The 26,566-nt window shown below is 39.9% G+C and overlaps 2 protein-coding genes across 2 annotated transcripts in view; one reads left to right on the top strand and one right to left on the bottom strand.

Annotated features, from left to right (window-relative positions):
- dlc1 (DLC1 Rho GTPase activating protein) overlaps nucleotides 1-3,937 on the bottom strand; it is an 86,535-nt gene extending 82,598 nt beyond the window's left edge. Inside the window, exons 1-2 of the mRNA XM_080880613.1 lie at nucleotides 3,789-3,937; nucleotides 944-2,861 (exon numbers count right to left, since the gene is read on the bottom strand). Of these exons, the coding sequence (XP_080736739.1) occupies nucleotides 944-2,797 (1,854 nt within the window). The 5' untranslated portion in view covers nucleotides 2,798-2,861; nucleotides 3,789-3,937. The remainder of the gene's footprint in view (nucleotides 1-943; nucleotides 2,862-3,788) is intronic.
- A 9,669-nt stretch (nucleotides 3,938-13,606) lies between these two features.
- slc44a1a (solute carrier family 44 member 1a) lies at nucleotides 13,607-25,462 on the top strand. Its single transcript, XM_080881500.1, has 16 exons — nucleotides 13,607-13,854; nucleotides 14,110-14,196; nucleotides 14,953-15,095; nucleotides 17,047-17,183; nucleotides 17,304-17,400; nucleotides 17,602-17,771; nucleotides 19,341-19,430; nucleotides 19,537-19,679; nucleotides 21,463-21,649; nucleotides 22,855-23,023; nucleotides 23,125-23,281; nucleotides 23,393-23,476; nucleotides 23,565-23,702; nucleotides 23,879-24,115; nucleotides 24,809-24,883; nucleotides 25,016-25,462. The coding sequence occupies exons 1-16, from the start codon at nucleotides 13,831-13,833 to the stop codon at nucleotides 25,034-25,036; spliced, it is 1,959 nt and encodes a 652-aa protein (XP_080737626.1). The 5' UTR covers nucleotides 13,607-13,830; the 3' UTR covers nucleotides 25,037-25,462.
- The last annotated feature ends 1,104 nt before the right edge of the window (nucleotides 25,463-26,566 follow it).

A 26,566-nucleotide genomic window follows, 5' to 3' on the forward strand; every position in this document is an offset into this window, starting at 1 on the left:
AAATGATGCACATGCTGTTTTCTTTGCAAATTTGCATCATAGGATTGTTTTTTGTTTTTCCTGCAGTATATAAAAATTGCTGTATCTCCAAAATAAAACTATGAAGACACTCAAAATAAATTTCCTGTTGTTGTAAACTATTTTTTGCAACTTTATTGTATTTAAAGTTTTGAGGGATAAACCTCTTAAATTTCTCCAAGTAGAAATATATGTAAACAAAACAAAAGCGATTTTCAATTTTTTTTGTAGTTTATTGCACTTTTTTGCAATTTATGTAATTACTATGGACTTAATGCATACATATTATTAAAATATGGGCTATAACAGTTGTATTGATGTATAGCAACTTGAAATGCTCCCACAAATGGCACTACAGCATGTAAAAAAATAATATAAGCTCTGGTGGACTTGGTTCTATAGTAGGTCTTAAAGGGTTAAATAAATATCGTCAAATAATCGTGATCTCAATTTCAGTGAAAATAATCGTGATTATCATTTTTGCCATAATCGAGCAGCCCTACTGCTAACAGTGTGAAAACAGCACAAGATACAGTATTTGCTAGAGAAAACAGTTTAAGCATTTCACCCTAGAGATTACTTTGAGCTTCCAACCCCTCTGCGTTCATGGTCTCCATGCCCTTATAGGACCTTGTTTTGCAATGAGCGGTTGAGAAAAAGTACAACATTTCACAGACCCCCCCCCCCCTTCCACACAGCCCCCTCACAGATCTGTAAGCATGTGAGAGTGAAGTCAGTGTTTTCCGAGACACTTGCCAGAGTGTGGGACCAAAATTATGTGTGCCCAGTAAGTGTCTGTTCATTAGAAGCATTCAGGTCGCAGAATTACAAAGACAGAACTTGCAAAACTGATCTAAACTAGTATACATGTAGTACATGTAGTAATTGTACATCCATTACACTTCTGTATCATATTTATTCTTACCTTTCTCAGCCGCACTTTGAACACGTTGTCTTCCTTCTGATCTGCATGCTCATATGTTCCATCTAAAGCCGAACTGCCGTCTTGTGTATCGTTGTATATAACTGAACGTATGTCTTCCCTTGACGCCTCCATTGTGGCTCCTGGCTGGTGGTGTTCTCTGTGACCATCTGCCACCTCAGAGGCAGGTGACTCACTGAAGTGAGGACCTGAGGCTCGGTTACCATGGAGTCCCTCGTTGACCTCTGTAGAGCATGGTGGCAGGTTTTGCGTGTGTTGTTCAACAACCTCGTGTTTATCATCCAAACAGCAGCGCTCAGCAGCTGGATTTGGGGTACTGTTAACATCATTATTCTTTTGAGCATGAAGTAGAGAGCTGTCTTTTGCCTCCACAGGGCTGATCTCTGGTATAGTGTCCAGTTTTGAACAACTATATTCTGTCTGATGAGGAATGGCGAGATCCTCACTAACAGGCACTAAACTTTGGTCAGTATTTCCCAGTGACTGACTTACAGAACCTTTCACATCCTTATCTGCACACTGTGTCGTGTTTGTCCCAATGGCATCTCCTGCATGTCCAGAATTCATTTGTTTAGATGACACGTTGCTGTCTGCCATTAAAGAGCAGCACTGATTTATGACACTAACATCAGATGATTCAATAGGTCTGACGTGTCCTTTTTTCTCGCTGCTTTCTGCTTGTGCACTTTTCACTCTCTGGGGCCTGCTCTCCGCTAACATTTCAACATTGTGCTGCTCCAACAATGTCTGGTTGGATATTTCCCAACCATGATCCTTATCCAACGGTCCAGCACAGTCTTCATGGTCCCGCTCTTCTCCTATAGTGACTCTTGAGAGACAGCTCAGTCCTGTATTTTCATTTAGAGTTCCTAGGTCACTCAATCCATCTTGCTTGTCAGCAGAACATGCACTCCGGCTCTCAGATATTCCTTTGTCACATTCTCCATCTGCTACTAATGATTCCACAGTTTTGTTGATTAGCGCCAGTGCTTCACCACCCTCCATATTTGCTGAGCTTAGCAGAGCATTCATACCAGGCTGGTCAGAGATGACAGTCTTGCTTTCCTCAACATCTGGGAGATCGGTTTGAGGTTCCTGTTCGCCAGCAGAGCAACAGTTTACTGTGGCCCCAGTGATTTCAGGAGGTCTGCTGTAACCCTCTCTATGGCTCCCCTTTGTATCCTGATGGTTTGGAACTTTGCCAGGTTGCTCACCAGCACATTCAGACAATGGAGGCACATTGTTGGAAGAGATAGAGACGTATTGTTGGTGAGAGATATGTGTACTTTTAAAGACCCTGTCATCGCACATGCTGTGATTCTGGCAACTTTCTGTGCCCAAATCACTTTTATTATCGATAGTTTTATCACTGCTATCAGTTGCACAAGAAATATTTGCACTAGACATACCACTGTTTGAATTACAAAACTCTCCAAAATTCCCAGGGCTTGCGGTTTGGAGATCCTCTGAGTCAGAGTCAGTCTTTGGGAGTATGCCAGCACCCACCAACTCATAAGACCGATCCACTGACTCCTGTAAATCCTTTCCATTGTTTTCCATTAGTTTTAAGTGTTCCGGTTCAGTATCATCATTCATCACAGAAGCTCCCCCTTCACAAGTCTGAGCAGGGTCATCTATAGGCAGCTGGTGGCATCCCTCTGGCATAGAGGAACACCTTGCCCGTCTACCTTGTTTCGAACCCGCAGAAGCCATCCATAGCCCATCGCCTTCGACCCCATGACAGCAGACGAGATCCAGATCATCATAGCTGTACTGTAATCCTGACGGGTGAGTCACATGCTCCTCCCAGCTTCTTTTACGTATGGCAACTGGCATGATGGGCAGCCAATGCTATCCCATAAAGCTGCTTTTGATGCCAGGTTAAATAGAAGGGCCAGATCTGGTGCAACAAGAGGAGAAAAGGAGATAAGAAATAGCCAGTGTTGCAAAGTTTTCACTTTGCAGGAGCTGAACGTACAAATAATGCTTCAACTTTCAAGTAAGCAATCCAAGTGTATTAATTTAACCCAGGAAACCGATTTCTTTTGAAGTTTTTCCATATTTCAGCTTGGCAACTACAAGTAAACTACTCTGATCTCTAACAATTGTTTAATTTTTTAAGACGGAGAAAGTTTAAATCGTTGAGATTAATGTAGACATCCCTCCGATTGTTTATCTTATCACAAACAGGAAACTGTAAACAAAGCAGTTTGTCAGATTTGCACCATTTTAACAGTGAAAAAAAAAAGAGTCTGAAAAAGTGCTGGGTGTTAGTTAACAGTCTTTCTGCACCCATTCACCTACAAAAATAAGAGACTGAAGTAGATTGAAGTAAAACTGGAACAGAATCCAACACTATCACAGAACCAAATGCAAGTCTTATCACAGAATTCAAAGTAAGATATACTGCATTACACTGCTCTGTGTTTTTTCTTCCTTTTGTGGTTGATTTCAATTTATAGATGTGAAGAAACATAGTGTAAATCATGGAAGATTTACACTCCGTAAATCTGCTATGTGTCAAGACAGACAAATAAAATATTTTGATTAAAGAGAACCATTCTGTACTATGTAAATAACACAATTCAAAACAACATAGCATAGCCACCTTAAGTAGTCTGTGACAAAGAATCTGATTTTTTTTAAGTGTATTGAAAGTATTTTAAAAATGGAAGACCTGCTTGAAGAGTTTCTTTTCCCAAATATTCATTTTAAGTCATAAGGATGGTGGTTCTAACTGCCATTTGCACCCTTTGGCACAAACATGTACCAGATTTGGTTATATGTAAAATAAGGGAAAGATCCAAAAAGCAGTCGCTCCTCTTACTTGCACTCCAACGAACAGCTGACAGCCGAACTCCACATTCTACAGTGGAGGAACACTGATGTTTACTTCTCATAAATACTCCAGTGATGACACATTGTTTAGCAACATAATCTGAAAGCTTTTGTGGAAATCCAGAAGTGGAATATATAATCCAAACCAAAGATTGCAGATCAATTAGTTCCTGAAATGCAGTTTGCCAAGAGATGTTACTCAAGCTGACTTTTCATTCATCCATCAAAAGAAATCTGTCCACGTTTGGGAAATTTTACTTCACTCTTTCCAAGCAAGAAGTCCTTACTTTAAGCTATACGAGCCTTTTTCTAGACTCGAGTCAGTATCTTCGCAGTAAAACTGTTGGACAGGCAGTGAAGCCCCCAGAGGAAGGCAGAAAGCCGGGAAGCAGTGAAAAGTCCATGGACAACTTCCATCTTGATCACATTATGGTTTTTGCTGACGCTGAACGCTCAAGAGTCGGGGTGGTGTAAGAGGGGCTGGGTTTTCTTTTCTCCCGGCCCTCCCTTCTCTCCTCCGCTCTATCCTTTTTTCTCATCAGGTCCCCTCCCCGCTGGTTTTGACAGTGAGTCTGAGTCACATCTCAGGAGCCCCATCCCCCGTCTCACAGCTCTCGAAGCACACCATACACTCCACCCTCCTCTACTGTACACTCACTACTCGCTATTTCAGAAATATTGCTTCTCTTTTCAGGAGACATTTTCTTCATTCTTCTTTAGCTCCCTATTTCACCGAGCTGGGAAGGAGGAGTTGGCTTTGATTAGTAACAGACAGGCTGCTTCGTAAGACTTCGGGCTGCGAGCCAACTGAGATTGCTCTAATGTTTTGGCAGTCATATCTGCAGCAAATTTGTCATCTTGTAACTACAAGTATTCTTAGATAAAAAATACTGGCACTCGTGAAAAAAATACAAGGCAAGATATCTTTATAGTTAATCTGGTTGGGGAGAGGTATTTAAAAATACACTAAAATGGTAAATTATATTTCAGCATTAAAACATACTTTATAATAATGGAGACAGCTTTAAAAGTGCTATGAACCTGACAATTTTCTTTTCAAGGAGATTAAGTGGGAAGAAAAAAAAAATATTTAGGACCAAAATACCAGCAATTCATTTCCTAATATAGTAATTTCTCTGTGAAGCACTTTGCAGAAAGAAAGGGCAAAGCTGGCAATGACTGCTCTTCATATCACAAAGACCAACTGACATAATTTGTTTTTAAACCCATAGTGAAATTAGGATCATAGCACAAGCTGAATATTTCATTTGGAAAGCCCGGACCAGTTGAAAACCTCAAAACGTAAGTAATCTCCTAATTTCACTAAAAGTTCAGCTATGATCAGATTTATAATGAGTGTTTTTTGTGTTGGGTTTTTTTTTTTTTTGTTTCAGTTGGATCAGCTGCATACCAACAGGGACAGTCCAAGCACAAGAGAAAACTGGAATGAAGCCCCCTCCAACTATCTCTCTAACCCCAGCCTCTAACCTCTGGGTCATCCAGATGTGAGTTGAAGCTTTGGATGAGTCTTTTCTTAGGGGCTGCACTGGGAAACTGTGCACTACCATAAATGTTGCCTCTCCGGGGACACAGATGGTCGAACTCAAGGGCAAGCCATCCAAGTACAACAAGACTCTGCTGTTGCATGTCACATGATGCACTCTGCACTCTTACACCAAGTGCCATGTAATGAAATGCAGATTTTTTTTTCAGTTACAGAAGCTTCCATGTGGATACAGTTGGTGTTTGAAGTGCGGAGCCCGACACAGAGCATGACTCAGGCTATCCACTCATTATCTCCTGCGGACGTCCAATGCTGCTCTATAATTTAAAAGGCTATGCCTTCCCCTGCCAATCACACCATCTTGCTTGTCCTCAGGGCAACTGGTGTACGTCACAATCTGATACACCAGTGATACTGTGAAAACACATATTTAGGCAACAACATGTGCAAGAGAAGATGCCCATCAGCAATGTTTCTGTGTGTGCAGTTGTGTGTGAACTGGAAGAGCAGCGAAGCACTAAATGTGGGAGGTTAAAGCAAAATGTAGCTTTGATGTGAGTACAGATCTACAACTACTGTGGAAGTTCAGGGAGGGACTAAATACAAGAATGTGAACATACCAACCATGACGTAACAATATGTATGCTGACCTTCAGCTAGGAAACTGTTAGGAATGTTCTCCATTCATGAAGACAAAGCTTGCCAGCATGCCACCAATTAATATTTAACACTGAACACAAAATACAAGTAGGCAGATTTAAATGATGTACTTTGCAAAACATACATGAAAATACAGTATATAAAAACATTTCTACATTTCTAACACGCTTGAAAGCCAATATTTGGTATGACGACCTTTATTCTTCAACACAGTTGTTTTAGGCAGGCTTTCTTCTAATTTCTTTGAGAAGTCTTCAGGAGTAATTCTACAGGCTTCTGTGAAAGACCTTCAAAGCTCTTCTTTGGCTTTTGGCTGCTGTTTGTTCTCTTCCCTATCAAGATGATCCCGTACTTCTTCAATAAATTCTGGGCTCTAGTCAGGCCTGATAATGTCCTTCTATCCAGATATGCTTTTACTGCATTGGCAGTGTGTTTGGGATCATTATTGTGCTGAACAAATGAAGCCATTGCCAATCAGAAGCTTTCTAGATAATATTGCAGGTGGATCAAAATCTGACAGTGCTTTACTGTATTCACAATTCCATCAAGAACTGTAGCTTCATTTGCTGAAATACAGCCCCAGTACATGACAGAGCCTCCACTGTTTTACACCCAGGCACCCACAGCTGACAGTCTCTCCTGACAGTCTCCCCTGACCAGCTACATATATATTGACGAGAATTTGAAAAAACAAAAATTGATTAATCACTCGATAAGACCCACTGATTTTCAATCCAGTTCTTATGTGATTTAGAATACCCCAGTCTTTTCTCCCTGTTTGTCTTCCTTAAGAATGGCTTCCTGACATCCAACCTTCCACTGAGACCATTTCTGATGAAGTTTTGGCAAACAGTAGATGAATCAGCTGAAGGGCCAGATGTATCTCTCATGTCCCATGTCTGGTCTTTGCTGGAGTTTTTCCAGTGACTTTTAGATGCTGTTCATCTGCTGCAGACATTTGTTTCTTTTTAGGTCTCCCTCTCCCTCCAAGCACTCTGAAATTAGATGATTCTTTTTTGTATCATTGTGTAGATATTTGGTCATAAATCACAAAGCCAGTTTAGCATTCAACTACATAAATAGAGACAAGATTATGACACAAATCTATGACAATACCAGGACAGATCATTTGTTTTTAACTGATCTTTAGCAGGAAGCACAAAAAGGATATGAGATATTTCAGGGTTTTTTAATTGGACTTTCTTCATTTATATGGGCACAGCGGATTTATCCAAAGGATTCTGCAATATTTCAGTCTGGCTTTACCAACAGATCTGCCATCCATTAAGTCATGCCATAAGTCGTGTTTTTTATGGGAACATGTATTTGCCTTAGGAGTCACTGTTGCAAGTCAAACTCAAAGTCCCACACAAGAAAGGATGAGCATGACCATTTTTATAGGCATGCAATAGTGCGGGTCACAAGTCTGGATCAGTCACATACATGGATAAGAAAGGACCATTCATGATTCACCCTATAATCCCCCACTGTTCAACCCGTCAGATTCTTAAGTGGAGCAACGAGGGCCCAGAGGAAACAACCCCACATTCCTCACTGATATAGTTTATTATTGGAAAAATAAGTCAGTCTAAATCATGTGCATTGAAGAACAGTGTTTGCCCATGTAGGAAAATCTAGGTGACGTTTGCAGAGAAGAAAAATACTGTCCCGCCCATAACTGAGTCATTTTCAGTGCTTTCATATACAAAGACGGCTTTGAGTAGATCTTGTTGCTCTTTTTTAGGGTTTCTTTAAATAACTTTAAAAAAAAAAAACACTGTACTTGCCTGGTAGTTATGAGAAGTTGTGAAAATTGATCTTAGGTTTATTAACACTAAAAATACAACAAAACAAAGTTTCTCATCAGATGATCTAAATATAACATCTGCAAACCACACCGAGCTCTTTGCAAATCTTTCCTGTCACTTGCTATGCCCTGTGGTTAACAACTCTTTTTGTCTACAGTCATGCTAGTCTAAATAACCGTGTTTGAGGGCTGGGTGGGAACTTGAGCAGTCACAGTATTCTTGAATGAAATATCTCAATGAATATGATGCAACTTAAGAGGTTTGCCTTGATGTTTTGATTTTAAAAACTGCTTTTGTTCATTTTTTGATTTTGACTTGCTTTGTTTATGTGGGTCTAACCTCAAAGACAATGTTGTGGGAGAAACCCAGAGGCCCACTGATCACAGGTCATAGTGTGACTCCAACCGTGGGAACAGGAAGTACAAGTTATTAAGAATACAGACCATAATAGGCTAAAATAATCTAATCTTCCTAGGGAAGGGGCTCTGTGTCTGTGTGTGTAAATGATGCAACTGAAGGACATTATAACTGTGCATGATGGCAGTTATATACGGTGTGGATGTATGCAACTGTAATAGACTACATTTGTTTTTCAAATCAAATGATGGGCTTTACATTTGTATGACAACAGTGGAAACAAAATCCTCACACACTCATAAAAGTCCCACCAGTGTTCACAGTGGACCATCCGGCCTTTCTTTTTTTGGTCTCTTGCATGGTTAAAGAGCTTGGACAGCCAGCATTGTATTGCCATTTCAGAAGTCTCATTAAGAAGGCACCCCCCCCACCTTAAAGAGGTCCCAGCAGATGGCTGCCCCTTCCTGAATCTGGTCTTCCTGGATGTTTCTTCCTGTTAAAAGGGAGTTTTTCCCTTCCCACTGTCACCAAGTGCTTGCTCATAGGAGGTCTGATTATTGAAGTGTTCTCTGTATTGTTGTAGGGGTGGTGAAGAGAAAGCTGAGCGTAAAAGCGTAGCTCTCAATTTACTGTTTAGTCTACTTTCCTACCCTCACCTATGGTCACGATCTTTGGTTAGTGACCAAAAGAACGAGATCACGGATACAAGCAGTGGAAATGAGCTTTCGCCGAAGGGTGGCTAGCCTCTCCCTTAGAGACAGGGTGAAGAGTTCAGCCATCTAGGAGGGGCTCGGAGAAGAGCCGCTGCTCCTCCACATAGAAAGGAACCAGTTGAGATGGTTCAGTCATCTTACCAGGATGCCTCCTGGGCGTCTCCTGGGTGAGGTGTGTGAGGGTATGTCCCGCTGGGAGGAGGCCCCGGGGCAGGCCCAAGACACTCTGGAGAGATTATATCTCTCAGCTGGCCTGGGAACACCTTGGTGTTCCCCGGAAAGGCTGAAGGAGGTGGCTTGGGAAAGGGAGGTCTGCGCTTCTCTGCTTAGGCTGCTGCCCCAAACCTGGCACTGGATAACCAGAAGAAAATGGATGGATGGATGGTATTGTAGGACCTTTACCTTATGATATAAAGCATCTTGATGACTGTTGTTGTGATTTGCTGCTATATGAATAAAATTCAATTGAATTTATCAGAATTTTTCTGAGCTGAATTGAAGTGAATTGCACAGTCACTCACTCAGTCACTCACTCAGTCACTCATTCAGTCATGCTGGTTATGGTGTGTTGGCTTTGTCTCACTGTGCAAAACCAGGCTGATGGAGAGCAGACACACACTCCTGTGTAAATACATAAATAAATAAATTTGACTCTGACTGTCATTCACTGCATCATTCAAAAGCAGGAACCTGCAATGTGTGCTACCGTACCATAGTGGAATATTTATTTAGCCCCAATTCTTTTAAACAACACATATTTTCAAAATATTAAATATATAATAATATATAAATACTGGAGTTATGGCACATCTGGCCAAATAGGACTACCTGGAAGGGGGATTTGAGTCTTGCATGTATTGCTATGTTTGCTATGGGTGATTGTATTCTTAAAAAGCTACAGTTATATTTAAGTTCCTAATTATAATTGTTTACAATTATTCTATAAACCTTACATTGGCAGAAACAATAAATGCTCTATCTAGCTTCAGAGTATATGTAACCACAGCGAATGCTGAATTTCTTTTTTTCTTTACTTTCACAACTCGCAGTCTTTATATAAAGCCACTTTCAGCTGCTCCCTGACTACAAATGACTACAAATGCAAACAACTTATTCAAAACAAGATAGTGACAGCATCACAAACTGGCATCTTCCATTTCCCAGAAAGTCCCCTCCTAAAAAAACAGCAAACTTTTATTGGTGACCTCATTCTGGAGAAGCAGGCATACTGTAAACAAAAACAGCAGCCAAGAAAGCCATTTCAGTTTTTTTTATTTTATGAGGGGAAGTCCTAAACTATCCAAATAAAGGACTTAAAGAAGGAATTGTAATCTCCACAGAGACCTTTATGAAACTGTTACTTCTGATTGTGACCGTATGAGAGTTACTTGACACTCCTTCTAAAAAACAGCCTTTCTCTACTAAAGCTGATGTTGTTTACAGTTAGGAATGTGAATTTCAAACATCCTGTTTAGGCAGTAACTTTTTCATCTAAGGAAGGACAAAAAATAAGATACAACTTTTTATCTTGATGCTTGATGGCCCAGGTAAAGAAATCACAGAAAGTTGATTCTGTTCACTTGTGCTCTGCGTTTTGAGTGGGAGAAACGTTTCATCACTCATCCAAGTGAGCTCTTCAGTCACTAAAGAAGACTGAAGAAGAGGCTGTAGAAGTGAATGACTGACAAAATGTTTCTCCCACTGAAAAAACAATGTCCAGATGAAAAGAACCAACTTTCTGGGATACAACTTTTTAAGTAAAGGCAGACTATTCCAGTGGTTCTAAAATTACCCAGAGGTTCCTGAACCACAGCTAGTGGGTCTGCATAGCATCTATTCATCGGTTTTCTTGCACTTGTCCATCACTAGGGCGCCATTCATTCCACCTAACACAAGGCACAAAGCAGGGTATACCCTGGACAGGTCGACAACCGTTCATGCTCACAATCATACCTAAGTACAATTTAGAATTGACAATTAATACTGTAAAAGGATCCCAAAACAACTAACGAGAGAAGCCATACAAGCATGGGGTAAACATGCAAAATCCCCACAGAAAGGTTTCAGCCAGGTAGTGAATCCAAACCCAAGACGTTCTTTCAGTGAGGCAATACAGTTAGGTTCCCCCCTGTCAGAGAGGAATGGATCAGGCCCCGCGCTGCACAGCTCTGTTTTGAAGTCGGAACTTTCAGCCAGATTACCTGTCAAATTGGTGTTAGTATTATGAGGCAGCAGAGAGGTCTTGTAAATTTCTCTCCCCTTAAAAAAGTCACTGGCCCCCAAAATTTTGGATCTCAACTTTATGGATCAAAGCCTGGTAAGGTGGTGATGACAGCTGGATTTGATCGGTACACTCTGGCTCAAACACATGCCTCAGAAGCGTATAAGCGTCTGCACCTCAGCATATTGTAACACCTCTGTAGCCTTAAAGTAGCACAAAGAAAGATGAATTCTTACACATACACAAGCTTATACGGTTCTGCAAACACACGGTCATGAGGACTTGCTAAAGTTTACCAGATTTATAAAATAAAAGTAAATCTGTCTGTTCTTGAATCATATTTATTTAAACAAGATACAGACAAGTGATAGAATTACTTTACTCGTCTTGGAAGACATTTTGAAATGTAAGCAATTTATCAACGCGTAGTAAAATGCACCAACCTTGCAGGATTCCTTACACAATCCCAAACTGGACAGTGTCTGCGAAGTGAGAAACTGAATATTTATCCTGAAGTCTTGTTGTTCATGAGGAATTACTCTGCATGCTGGACCAGACCCCGTGCAGTCCAAGTTAGTGAGGTACTACACCCTCCCACCCAGAATTCTGCTGAACATATGCAGCACTGGCATTAATTCATCCAGCTGAGAACCAGAAAAAACGTGTTGTCCTTGGACACTGTTGCCACAGCAGCATCAGCAGGAAATACTTCAGACCAAGAGTCAGAAAATGAGGGGCCAGGAGTCGTTTCATCATATGATGAGCGAGACCTCTGAGCAGCTATGTTTCCGCTCCGTGTTCATTTGTGTTTCAGTTCCAAGCGAAACCTCCCTGCATCTGCACCGGTGCTCTTACATACACTTGAAACTGCAGGATCTGAATTAGCTTGCTTTTATTATATGCTGATTTTTACTGAGAATGAAGATTTGCCCCTGTGTTCATATGGACTTCAGAGTTACTAAAATATCTTTATGTGTGAAATTTTACTTTGCAGGAATGTTGAATTTGTCATTTAAGAAAGACTACTCCTACTCACAGTTACTTTTCCTTACAGTCTCCCACCTAGTGTGTTTATTGCAAAATCAGAAGCAAAGCATTTCTTCATCATGATATTGTGTGCGTTCAGTCCACTTGGAAGTCGTGTCTTCAAACCTTCACATTAAGACAGGAAACCTTTTGGGTAATACATTAAACTATGTTATTGTGAACTTGGGCATATTGTAAGCTGTTTGGTTATCAGCTTACAATATGCAAAAAAGTTCAAAGAAAACAAAAATATGACTCACAAAGGGGCAGATTTTCAGGACTACAAAAGTAGTGAAACAAAACACCTCAGACTCTACTGAACTACACCTTGCCCTTACTTGGACTAAATTAGCGTGCATCTGGGATGCTAATTTAGTCCAAGGGTTAGGGTAAGAGTTTGGCTAACCCAGTACAGTGTACAGTGATTCAATCTGAGTAGTCATGAGCTAGAAGGTCTACAAACACCCTATCCTCACATTTAAGCTGAGGCCAAAATTCAAGCGCTGGAGTACTCAAACAGAAGGACTGCAGGTGTTTGCCTGTAATTAATCAGGTAAATACAAGTTGATGGTCTTAATGGGATGACCTTTGCATTTCCTCAATATGTTACATACACATGCTACTTGATTCAGAGCACAAAAGTGAGCGAATTTACCGAGCCGAGCGAGATTGTGAGGTCCATTCGCCAGCTGTACAGACACTCCCTCCCTTCCCCGTCAGAGTGAAACTGCGCACACGACGTGCAGTGGGATAAGTAAACGTTTCAAGTGCTATACAAGCTCACTCATTTTTATACAGTCAAAGAACAGCTTTATCAGTAAATCACTCATTTTTATCACCTGAACATTAACTACCTTTGGAGGCTAAATACCAACCACAGAGGTGGCACACTTACCAGACCGGAAACACACCCGCGTAAGCTTAATTTTATTCTTCATTAAGCCTCAGCACTCATTTCAAAGATATATTTTGTACCACTAGGAAGCACGCGTTATTTGCTGCTATTAAGCTACTTTCATCCACTATTAATCACGACCACAAACAGCAGTTACGTCTTTACTCCAGCAAACGGCGCCAAATTCCACACAAGCCGCTGGCGTGCAAGCCGATGTGCTGCGTTCAGGGACAATGCGACAAATATAGATATTTTTAAGGATTTTTTGTTAATAAAATACCTATTTAGCATTCGTTAGTTTTACTAGATCAATGTGTTGTGGCTAATATTTTATAAGGTCCGGGGGTCCCCAGCTTAAAGTGTTCCTGGATAAGTAGTCAGTGGTCTTTCAGAAGAGTGTGCTTGGTGGTGATTCATGTTTCATGGCTGTGAATGTTTGGTCAACGGATCAAAAAAAAGAATAGAAATTGAAAATTCAGGCTTGGACAAGTTCAAGTGTAGTGACTCGTCTACAAAAATGTCGTGCAAAAGCTCAAAAGCGTCAAGGACACCTTTCATTGTTGCTGCATTGCTAGCTCAGTATTTGGAGTATTTACAGTAGCCCCTAAACGTCGCATACAAAAAGTTGTCTTCTTCCGTGTTTACCTGTAAGTGGAAGGGCGTAAGTGGGTGTTAGCCAAAGGAAGGAAAATCCTGCAAACAAATTCGTGAATTTGCTTCATTGAGGTGGTTAGAGTGAATTAGTGTTTAAAGAGAACTGAACATGAGCCGAAGGAGTTAAGAAATTTAATAAAGTTTAGGCACTTCAAAGTTTTTTCTGTTGAAGTTGTGTACTCGTAGTTCGACGATGGGGTGTTGCGGGAGCACAGAGGTAAGTTAAGCTAAACCTAAGGGCGCTATGGCCGCTTTTAGTTTGAAAAGCCGAACAGCAAAGCTCGTTTAAAGCTCGTGCGCAGCGTTAACGTCACTCTTTGAGCAGCAGAAGCAGCTCTTTGTTTTTGTTACTTCGTCTGGTACCAACGAAGTCGCTAGTTTGCAGATTTTTGGGAGGGCAGTGAGGCAGGTACTTCTGGGCGCTCTCCACAGAAACGGAGTTTTAGGATAACTGTTATTTATGCCTTGGCAGAGTAAACGTGAATGGAAACCGCTGGAGGAGCACAGCTGCACGGATATCCCATGGCTCATCATATTTACACTCTTTTGCATTGGCATGGTAAGTCTTTAGGTGAATGAGAGCATAGGCGTGTGGGTGATTCTGCTGATATTTTAGCCACACGCCAATGCTACCTTTGAGAAAGTTGTGATATCTCCTTGTTTTTTTTTATCTAAAACTATTTTATGAGGTGTTGATCACACTTCGCGGTCCTTTACGGAGCCTGCTGTGTAGCTGTGTAATTGTACTTCTCCAATACTTAACAGGTCAGCAGCAACTCATCTAAAAGCAACATCAGTAAGAAACTTAATGAGTGCAGGGTTCATTGCAGGTCTTCTGCATTAACTCATGTCCCTTCTTTGTTGTGCTGGCCAGTTAGTGAGTTAGACAGCAGTGAAGTTGCTGCCTTTCATCAAATAGCTGCTAACCTTTGCAGTAACAGCACTGCTGTATATCCAGTTTGGCAAAAACAGTTTTTGCGAGCTTGAGATTCAGTGATACGATGATGGCTTTTGGGGCTGAGGTTTGTCGTGTTGTTGAACTGTGCCGTAAGAGGGATTTTTAACATTTAATAAACACTCACTCGTATAAATTTTGTGGCTATGTTGGTCAGATCTGAATATGTAAAAAAAACTCTGTTGTAAATTTAGAACATTTTCAAAAAGTTGAATCAGCATTCTTCAATAAAAAACATAAAGGTTTGCCATCATTAGCATTTATTACAGATTAGATTAGTTTTATTTAATGTGGGCGTACCATTAATAAATTCTATACTAATCTCATGATGATATCATCTTTGATCCGTGTCACCTGCAGGCATGTATTTGTGGCTATCCTATTGCCACCGGAGGTGCCGCCAGACTTGTTTTCGGATATGACAGCTATGGCAATACCTGTGGTAAGAATAACACCAAAATTGAGGGAGTTCCTCTTAGTGGCCGGGACATGACGGAAAACAAGTGAGTCTGATTGGTTACATATGACTTTGCATGCGGCATAGGTTTAGAGTGTTTTTACACTGTACTCATCATTTTCAGCTATGCAGACCCTTTGTTGCAACAGTCTAATTCTTAAGCTCTTTGCATTCCTTGATGAATAGTGTAGTTTATTAGCATACCTTCTTTCTGTATAATTTGCCCAAAGAAAGTCTTAGTTAATGAGATTTTTTTAAAATCACGATTTGTCTTTGAAGTCTTTGATTATATTTCGCGTTTTGGGGTGTAGTTTTCCATCAGCATGCAGCCTGTGGGCCACATTTTACTGAAACAATGGGTCATGCTTTATTGATGGGCTGATTGCCCATGGAGGCTTTGAATAAAAGGCGTTTCTGCTACAAAGAAGGATCTGTCTGACAGAGTAGCAAATGTCACCATCTTTCATTTTCTCACCAGACAGAGAACTCCCAACTGGCATAATAATAACCAAACATGATATACAGATGAGGACAAAATTACTAGCCTGCCTCAAGATTTTCCAAGTCGCTGTTTTTTAAACAGACCAAGGGATTTTCAACATAGCGTTTCTAAACACACTAGTTTTATTTAGAATGCATTAATGATCTGTATTTGCACAAAATAACAGTGTTGTGCCAGGAAAAAAAACCAAAATGACCACGGTCAATATTTAGTCCTCCATCTATTTATTGACGTATAGCACAAACTATTGCTGTGCAATGATGTGCTTTAACTTTATAAAGCGCAAATTTGTAAAATCAAGTTCTAAGAGAAAATCATGATTTATGAACAGTACACAACCTAACCAAGGATTTGAGCTGGCACTTGAGAAAATATGCTAAAAACAAATAAAATCAATTTAGACTGTAGAAGAAGAATTGATACTAAAGGAGCAGGAGATGGATATACAAAGTTATCACAGTTTTTCCAAGTGTAAAGAACTGGAGTGAAAAGGATCATCAAGAAATTGAGAGAGAGCCACACAGTACTGAAGAAACCTGGCAAAGGTAAGAAAACAAAAGCTTTCAAAGACTCTGGAAAGAAAACCATTGAGAGCTGTGTCTAAAGACCCCAGAACAACTGCCAAGACACTGAATGACTTGGCCAAGCTGGGAATCGTAGCCTCAAAGAAGACAATCTCCAGAACTCTGGCCTGCAAGGCTGCAGACCAAGAAAAATGTCTGCAGAAGAGACGCCTTTAAGCCAGATTGAAGCACATTAAAGACAACCCAGTGAAAGATTAAGCATACTAGAAGTGGGTCCTTTGGTCAGATGAGATGAAACTAGAGCTCTTTGGTTATAAAAACTCTCCTTATGTTTGGAGAAAGGAGAAAGAGGCATTAAACCCAAATGCTGTGGAATGCTTTCAGCACAACAACAACCCAAAACGTACGTTGCTCCTGATGAAGAACTACCTCCAGACGAAAGTGAAAGTTATGGACTAGCTGTACAAAGCTCTGACTTTAATCCCATTCCAAATCAGTGGAATGAACTGAAGTCCTACCTCCATCAAATCTGGAGGGATTGAGAGATTTGCCAAAGAAGAATGGGCTGGGATTGCTCAGGAGACGTGTGAGAGTGTCGAAAACTATGACTATGATCTGCAGGAAAGGACACACAACCGACTATTAGCATCTATTAGCATTTTGACTCTTAGTTAGTTACTTTCTTATTTAGTTAGTTTCATTTTTGTGAAATAATTGTGTTCCTATGTGTAAAGCAAAATCATTTAAAAATCTAAAATGAAAGTAGGATGTTCAAAAAAGTAGTTTAAAAATTCCTTGCTCCGTTCAACAGCTCATGGGAAATGTTTTAAAAAGGAAAATTTCATAGTGGGGCTAATATTTCTGTCCTCATCTTAACAGATAGGGGGATATTTTTTTGTCGTTTTGAAGTAAAGGGCAGGAAGTATTTGGTATCAGATGGGCAATAAATCAAATTGTTCTTCCTTTTTTAGGTTTGTTTTCTTTCTCGATCCTTGCAACATTGACTTAATAAACAGGAAGATCAAGTCCATTGCTTTGTGTGTTTCCAAGTGTCCATCTACTGAGCTGACGACATACTCTGATTTAAAGCAGTTTGCGTTGAATAATGGTGAGAAATTTCAGAAGTGCAAGTATTTTACAGAAAAGATTGCTCACCAACATCCTTATAATTGTATGTTGAAGCATTTTGCCAAGTTGAACATGTGATATATTTTTTTCTTTCTGTTAGGCTCGAATCTCTGCTCCTATGATCTTACTCCTACAAGATACACAAGCTATTCATCAGAAAAATCAACCAAGTGTCCAAAGCTGCCTGTTCCACCAAGGTTATCTATCTATCTATCTAGAGATATAGTTCTTTCATTAGTTTTAAATTAATTCATTAATTCTCCTGTACTCTTATTAGCTTAAATACATTCCAGGACCAACAGAAAAATGGTTTTCCACAATTTATCATTTATTTCTTGGAGACCTAGTCATTAGAAATGAATAAAAATCTGTGTTCTGTGTCTTTTTGCTCTTTGCAGTAAATCTGTCCTGCTTTTCCGGCGTTGTATTCCTACGGATATCAGCTGCTACACTCAGTTCGCCAAAGCTTTTATGACATTTGTCAGCGACAACACTGTGTTGCAGCGTGTCATCTCTGGGGTGATGGCCAGCAAAGAGATCATCATAGGACTTTGCATTCTGGCTTTAGGTATAACTCCAGCTTGCAGTATGAGATTTGCTTTTATGATTTCTGCTGCCCCTCTTGCACAGCTCGAATTTCTAACGAGGATTCAGTAGGAAGGAAACCATTGGAAGGGATGCTATTTTTGTCCTGAAAAAACAGGAAATGTTTGAGCGGTTACAGTCGTCGTATCCACTCAAGTTCTGCCCGCAAGCTTTAATTTAAGGTCTGCTTTAACTCATCCCCATGAGACAGAGCTGATCTCATGTCAGCTTCAGACGTCTTTCATCTCAGTTATTTGATGTGCCTCGTTCTGGGGTTTTGGTTTTCAGTGCTACAGGACAGACTTTTTCATGTGATTCAGATTCAGAGCGACTTTCTCTACAATAATAATAATAATAATAATAATAATAATGATTCCTGACAAATAGCCCTCAAATAGTTTTGTAACAGTTGGACAAATATTTGAAACTTACAGATTTAAAAAAAACAACAGATACAGAAGGAAAAACAGTGATTTGCAATAGTATGTAGAGTGGATGTAGCCACATTGCTAAGGCTGTGATTAACATTTGAGTCTTAAGCCTAATTTCTTTATATTTTGCTTCCAGACCTCCTTGTATTTTTTTAAGTGATCTTGAGCAGTGGTTCTCCAGGCTTTCTGGGGGTTTTTTTTTTCTTTCAAAGCTTTTCTTTGGACATTGGCTGCTTTTTCCCACATTTTCACTCCAGCTCTTGTACCTGACCATTTTCAGTAATATTTTCTTTTTGGTGAGCTGCTTAAAACTGACCTACAAATCATTCCAGTGCAAAAGCAGCACCTAACTCAAGGGCTTTCCAGTGTTGTGTCTACACATACAAAACCAATTTTCTAACTGTAGCTTTAAAACCACTGACCTTCTGACTTGTGGATGACCCTGTCTGTCCCATGAGCCACAGGTGCACCGATCAGCTTGTTGCAGAAATACGCAATTTGTTCCTGTTTCTTTAGTTGAATCAAAGAAAAATGCCACATATAACAAAGTCTGACAGATATAAAATAGTATAGAAAGAAAAGGGAGCAAAAAGCAGCCAACATTCAAAGGAACAGCTTTGAATATCCTCTAAGAACCCTGGAGAACTATTCACTTTGGCCTGTGATGCTCCTGATAACCATGCCTCTGCTGTCTATCACAGTGCTCCTTATTCCTCTATAGCCAGTAGCTATGTTTATGTTGTTTTACATTTAGTTTAACTTTCAGTTTGGTTTGTGTTTTAAAATTATAAGTTTTCATTAGTTAGGTTAAATAGCTTTTTTAAAATTATGTCGTGTCTTTTTTCAGAAGAGATAAAATACAAAATGTTTGTTTTTGTTCAACCTAATTTTCTCATGCTTGGTTTATGGTTTATAACATGGAGGGAAAAATGTTTTTGATATGCCATGTGTCTGAACCGTGACCAGCAATATCCCAAACAACTAAAAAAAAATTTTTTTTGTATTATAAAACTATACATGCTGCATTTCCGTGTTAGTTAGGCTGCAGATATTTAGGCATTTCTCTTGTTAACATTGTTTTCTGTACTCACGTGATGTCGTCTGTTATTTCTCTGATGCAGTTCTCTCTTTGATCATGATGGTCGTCATTCGTTACATCTCCCAATTGCTGGTGTGGATTCTCACAGTTCTGGTGATCATCGGCTCCACAGGTAACATCTTTTAATCCGACGCTCTGAGTCACAGCAACAGAACATTATAGTTTATCTGCTTTAAAAAAAAAAGAAGCAACATTTACGTGGGTATGATCTTTTACAGGTGGGACGGGCGTTCTGTGGTGGTTCTACGTAGACCACAGAAAGGCTCTCAACAGTAACACCACATCAGTGTTTGGAAAAGAAGTGGCATCGGATAATGTTAAGGCTTTGCTTTTCTATGCCATTGGTGCTACTATTTTCACGGTAGGTACACATACGTGGATGCTTTGCTATATATTTACAGTTTAAGAAATGCAGTGATTCAGAAGAATGAAATATATACAGTGGGGCAAAAAAGTATTTAGTCAGCCACCGATTGTGCAAGTTCCCCACTTAAAATGATGACAGAGGTCAGTAATTTGCACCAGAGGTACACTTCAACTGTGAGAGACAGAATGTGAAAAAAAAATCCATGAATCCACATGGTAGGATTTGTAAAGAATTTATTCGTAAATTAGGGTGGAAAATAAGTATTTGGTCACCTCAAACAAGGAAAATCTCTGGCTCTCACAGACCTGTAACGTCTTCTGTAAGAAGCTTTCCTGTCCCCCACTCGTTACCTGTATGAATGGCACCTGTTTGAACTCATCATCTGTATAAAAGACACCTGTCCACAGCCTCAAACAGTCAGACTCCAAACTCCGCCATGGCCAAGACCAAAGAGCTTTCGAAGGACACCAGGAAAAGTATTGTAGACCTGCACCAGACTGGGAAGAGTGAATCTACAATAGGCAAGCAGCTTGGTGTGAAAAAAATCAACTGTGGGAGCAATCATCAGAAAATGGAAGACATACAAGACCACTGATAATCTCCCTCGATCTGGGGTTCCACGCAAGATCTCATCCCGTGGGGTCAAAATGATCATGAGAACGGTGAGCAAAGATCCCAGAACCACACGGGGGGAGCTGGTGAATGACCTGCAGAGAGCTGGGACCAAAGTAACAAAGGTCACCATCAGTAACACACTACAACGGCAGGGAATCAAATCCCGCAGTGCCAGACGTGTTCCGCTGCTGAAGCCAGTGCATGTCCAGGCCCGTCTGAAGTTTGCCAGAGAGCACATGGATGATACAGCAGAGGATTGGGAGAATGTCATGTGGTCAGATGAAACCAAAGTAGAACTTTTTGGTATAAACTCAACTCGTCGTGTTTGGAGGAAGAAGAATACTGAGTTGCATCCCAAGAACACCATACCTACTGTGAAGCATGGGGGTGGAAACATCATGCTATGGGGCTGTTTTTCTGCCAAGGGGACAGGACGACTGATCCGTGTTAAGGACAGAATGAATGGGGCCATGTATCGTGAGATTTTGAGCCAGAACCTCCTTCCATCAGTGAGAACTTTGAAGATGAAACGAGGCTGGGTCTTCCAACATGACAATGATCCAAAACACACCGCCCGGGCAACAAAGGAGTGGCTCCGTAAGAAGCATTTGAAAGTCCTGGAGTGGCCTAGCCAGTCTCCAGACCTCAACCCCATAGAAAATCTGTGGCGGGAGTTGAAAGTCCGTGTTGCTCGGCGACAGCCCCAAAACATCACTGCTCTCGAGAAGATCTGCATGGAGGAATGGGCCAAAATACCAGCTACTGTGTGTGCAAACCTGGTAAAGACCTATAGTAAACGTTTGACCTCTGTTATTGCCAACAAAGGTTATGTTACAAAGTATTGAGTTGTATTTTTGTTATTGACCAAATACTTATTTTCCACCCTGATTTACGAATAAATTCTTTACAAATCCTACCATGTGGATTCATGGATTTTTTTTTTCACATTCTGTCTCTCACAGTTGAAGTGTACCTCTGGTGCAAATTACTGACCTCTGTCATCATTTTAGGTGGGGGAACTTGCACAATCGGTGGCTGACTAAATACTTTTTTGCCCCACTGTACATGTAACATTATAACATGTTTCTGCTGGTATTAGAGAGAAAAAAATCACAATTATCATCAAACTGAACACCTCCACTGAACTTGTGAAACGCTTCAGGTTGTTCTCCTGCTGGTGATGTTCTTCATGAGGAAGCGTGTGGCTCTCACCATCTCCCTGTTCCATGTGGCGGGTAAGGTGTTCATCCATCTTCCCCTGCTGGTCCTGCAGCCTTTCTGGACTTTCCTTTGCCTCATACTCTTCTGGATCTACTGGATTGGTGTGCTTCTCTTCCTCGGGACAACAGGTTAGAAGAAAGGCCTATCGGAGACCACAGTTTTAGTTTCTTTTTTATGTGTCTGTTTGTCATTATTGAGAATTCTTTGAGTTGCTGTTTGCTTCAGTTTGTGTATTGACATTGCAATGCACCAGTTTTTTTTTTCTAGCGTCAGATGAGTTCAAGCAAGCGGAATATTAATTGTCGCATTGTGACATTTTGTCTTTGTTTTGTGGCATGACTGCACTCCCACATTCGGAGTCTTGTGCAAGTCTCGTGATGTGGGAGAACGGACAAAGAAAGAACCACTTCTTCCTTCTCCTCATTCTCTTTTTCACAGCGGATTTTAAATAGTATTTAAATGAAAGGTCAGCACAAGAGCAGCAATTCAGTTGATTTCAGTTTGCACAATTTAAAAGTACACACACAAGACAAATAACATACTGTGAAGGAGTAATAAAATAATCCAGTGGCTTTATCTGAAAGTCTTTTGTACTCCTAGTAATGTCAAACTAGGAGTACAAAAGTTTTGTGAATGATCCTCAGTAAGTGTACATTAATAAAGGAGCATTAGTTGGTACACATGGGTTCATAGCTGTCCAGCAGAAATGAGACACATCTCTATGAATGATGTTTTAAAAGTGGTTACAAAGTATTTTAAATACTGCTTGTAACTTTTAAGTGGAATGTGTTTTTAATAAATCAGAGGGAAACAGTTTATAATTTAGGACTCTTAAATCTTCTAGAAAAAAAATCTAGAAAATAGATCTCTGGAAGTAAGGAATTTAGGGAAAGAATGATGTGACACTTGACAAGCAAGTAAGAACGTAGCTGTGCGGTAAAACGGTGAAGTCTTGAATTGTTTATTTGTTTTATTTGGCAATTACCAAAATCATTGCCTATGTTTCCGTTGGGGATAATCCACCAATAGTCTCAAGCTCTTTAATCAAAATGAAATTCTTAATGCTAAAATCTAATTCCTGTGGTTTTAATTGCAGCTGCTCAGTGGCTTTGTGTCTTTTACAGTAAAGTAGGCTGTTACATGCATGACATCACTGTGTGGCTTTCATTTCTGTTGTAGTTACTAGCATTTCATATGCATATCATTGACTCAAACCTGCATCTTATTAAACTCCAGTGATTGGCTGGCAGCAAAATGAATGAAAAAACTGCAACATTCATATTAAAGCAACTGAAAGTCATGCTGGGTTTTTGTTTTTGTTTTCCCCTCATAGGAACACCAGTAAAAAACAACTCTACAGGTGTGGTTGGGTATGAAATGCAAGGGCCTCTCCAGTTCCTGGTGTGGTATCACGTCGTGGGTCTCATCTGGATCAGTGAGTTCATCCTTGCCTTCCAGCAGATGACTATTGCTGGAGCTGTGGTCACCTACTATTTCACAAGGTACAAAAGAAGTAACAGACAGCACTTTGGGTTTAATCTCACTAGATGCTTAATGCTGCATTAGCTGATTGTAAGGTTCTTCTGTATTTGTTTAACTTAAGGAACAAGTCCCAGATGCCAGCAACTCCTATCATTTCCTCTATGGCACGTACTATCCGCTACCACCTGGGTACTTTGGCCAAAGGCTCCTTCATCATCACACTTGTTAAGATCCCTCGTCTAATCCTGACATACATCCACAGTCAGCTCAAAGGAAAGGTGAGCTTTAAAAGTCATGTTTAAAGCTCTTAAATTATATTATAATACATATTCTAAAACTTTTCATCTTTGTACATGGATTGCATTTTGTTTTTGTCTGTTTTTTAATAGGAAAATGCCTGTGCCCGTTGCATGGTAAAAGCCTGTGTCTGCTGTCTGTGGTGCCTTGAGAAGTGTTTAGCATACTTGAATCAAGTAAGAACTCACATTTTAATGAACTGTATGTTGTGTGTAGATTATCCCAAGTATTTACCGTCTGCATTTCAATGTCAAATGATTTCAGAACGCTTACACAGCCACAGCCATCAACAGCACAAGTTTTTGCACCTCAGCTCGTGAAGCTTTCCTTATCCTGGTGGAGAACGCACTCAGAGTAGCCGCCATTAACACTGTCGGCGACTTTGTCCTCTTCTTGGGAAAGGTACCAAATGTATCAAATAACTAAGTTTGAAAGCTGACGTTATCAACACATGTCAACATGTCTGTGTTTTCATAACTTGTTTGCTCTGCCCCCACGTTGCCTAGACGTACATTTTTGGTCCACTTTAATACTTGTTGAGGTGTGTTTTCTAACCAGCTGTGTGTCTTCATTCTCAGATTCTTATCGTCTCCTGCACAGCTTTTGCCGGCGTTCTGGCTCTGAACTACCAGAGGGACTACATGGTGTGGGTGCTGCCTCTTCTCATCGTCTGTGTCTTTGCCTTCCTGGTGGCCCATTGCTTCCTTTCTGTGTTTGAAAATGTGGTCGATGTCCTATTTCTGTGCTTCGCTGTGGACACAAAGTATAATGATGGCAGCCCTGGGCGAGAGTACTACATGGACAAGGCGTTAATGGTGAGATGAGGGATTGTCCTTTATCTGAGGTCCTTTTTTATTTTATTTGAGAATATGAAGTAACAGAAGACTGGAGACATTCTGTGCTCATGTCAAAATAGGCAGGAGGTTAAGGTGTATAGCAAACCTTTGCAATTGTTCTGTCTCTCTAAAATAGACAGGTAGCCAATCATGCTTATATTCACACCTACGACCAATTTAGACCCACCAGTTAAACCAACATGTTTGTCTTTGGACTGTGGGAGGAAGCCGGAGCGTCCAGAGAGAACCAAGGCATGGGGAGAACATGCAATCCACAAAATAACTTTTCTAAAAAAGAAAAAAAGTATCTTTGATTGATATTGGCAGTTCAGATACTGTTTACCCAAAACACTTAACAACCCCCCAAACAAAACTGGCCTTCTACTCCTGGACTCCATGGAAAGACATTTCTCCTGCCACTTAATCCCTCTAACCCTACATGGCGTTTTGTAAAAATTACTATATTGTTTTACTTGAATATGTGAATAAGATTAAAAACTTCTAATTACTAATATTGATTTCTTAGACATTTTCTTTTAAATTTATAACTTTTTGGCTTTGAGTCGCAGTGTTTGCTCAAATGTTTTCTCATTTGCTTTTTAACCTTGCAAGAAGATTATTTTGACCTAAGAGTTAAATCATTTTTGTATAACTCTTTGTTCCCCTTTTCAGGAATTTGTTGAAAACAGTAAAAAAATGGGTTGGAAAAAGCCAGATGATGGAGATGGTCGTGAGATGAAGCCCATGGTGAGCTGAAAATTTGTTTACAATCCTGGAACGAAAGATCCAATAAGTAAATAAGCTAACCACTGCTGTAGGTTTGGGTTTTGCATGCCAGATGATGTAAAAGTGGAGTGTTTTTGTTTGCTTTTCTTGCAGGCACGTGGGACTTCAGCTTGATACTGTGTCAAACATCTAAAACCACATCTCCAATTTTTAACTCAGAGGTTGCCAGCGTCACACTGCAGGGACATCCACCAGATAGATAACAACTGACTTTGTACAGAAGTTTTACATAGTTTTGCAGAAGATGTTTCTTAATGTTTATTTTTCAAAAAGATTGTATGAGAATGTAAAGTTTGCCTCTAATGTAACATGTTTATTTGGGTTTATGTTTTTGTTATTAATAATAGGATGGCTTTTTTTCCCTCACATATGTGGGTTTCCCTTGTGGAATTTTAAGTAATATGATGGTTTAACGTGTTTGATAAAAAACAGCTACCATTTGGATGTTTGAGTGTACCTTTTTAAACTGGTGGCTAACTATGTTACAATGCATAAACTGTTCATGATGTTTGTGACTTATTAAATTTTATACCAAAATAACACAGCAGAGTTTTATTTATCTATTTTATCTGTTTATTTATTGTTTTTTTTTGTTGCCCACAACCACAGGACTAAATCAAATGTTGATCAGCTCATCAGCCACAATCACTTGCAGGCAACCTTTGTGATTGTCAGCTTAATCAGTCAGTTCAAGTGAAAAGAAGTAACAAATGAAGATGATCAATTTTAAACTTGTCCTTTAGAGGAGAGCTCATTTGTTGTGGTTGTAAATGAGTGTTATCAATAGATGGCATCATGGGAAACATTTAGGAAATAGCACTTAATAATGCTCATAGATATCGGGAGCTGTCACAGTAAGTCCAAATTCTGTACTATGGAATAGTTAGCGTCGATCCATGTTTAAAAATCGTGTCAGACTATCACATTCATTTTCCCAAATCTTGAACACTCCTGGTGTTGGCTGTTCATGTACAAGAATGTTCCAGACGGACAAAAAAAAGGTGACAAGTTCATTCAAGTGTTAAATAAAAGATTTCTTATTTGTATTAATTTTATATTTGGGCTTTAAAAGAAAACACAATTTATACAGTTTTACTCATTTACCTTCTGTTGTCAACATTTGCAGTTCCATCAATTAAAGAGTATTCTATAAAACAGTAACGAACCGCTAACAAAGGGCCAAACAATCAGCTGTAGTTTCTAACTTTCATCACCAGAGGGCAGCAAATTTCTTAAAATGATTGCATCTCAGTTGTAAATACAGTGTAAGATGCTACCATAACCCTCCTAATATAGGAAAATTACACTACTGAGACAAAATTCTTGAACTACCCCTTATTTTTTCATATTTTACAAGGAAAATGTAAATTAGGTGCAGCAGTTTATTGAAGCAATTATACAAATATACACAGAAATACAGTATATGAGGGAAAAATGGTTTGTACAGTTCTAAAAAAATTGAACATCAGTATTTGTATGACTATTCTGTAACATAGCCTTTAACTCTCAGGCAAGCTTCTTGTAATTTCATCTCATGTCTTCAGGAATAGTTCAATGGATTTTGACAAAATCCCCAACACCCCTGGCTGAAATCCAAACCATGACAGAGCCTCCACCAGGTTTTACAGATAGTACACACTCACT

This window comes from Rhamphochromis sp. 'chilingali' (genome assembly GCF_963969265.1).
Source record: "Rhamphochromis sp. 'chilingali' genome assembly, chromosome: 4".
NCBI lineage: Eukaryota > Metazoa > Chordata > Actinopteri > Cichliformes > Cichlidae > Rhamphochromis > Rhamphochromis sp. 'chilingali'.

Bases quoted from the DNA above. Each gene is read 5' to 3' on its own strand.
- slc44a1a (XM_080881500.1), top strand. From the start codon at position 13,831: ATGGGGTGTTGCGGGAGCACAGAG. The intron at 14,197-14,952 runs GTAAGTCTTTAG...TGTCACCTGCAG, and splicing joins CACTCTTTTGCATTGGCATG to GCATGTATTTGTGGCTATCC. The intron at 17,401-17,601 runs GTTATCTATCTA...TGCTCTTTGCAG, and splicing joins AAGCTGCCTGTTCCACCAAG to TAAATCTGTCCTGCTTTTCC.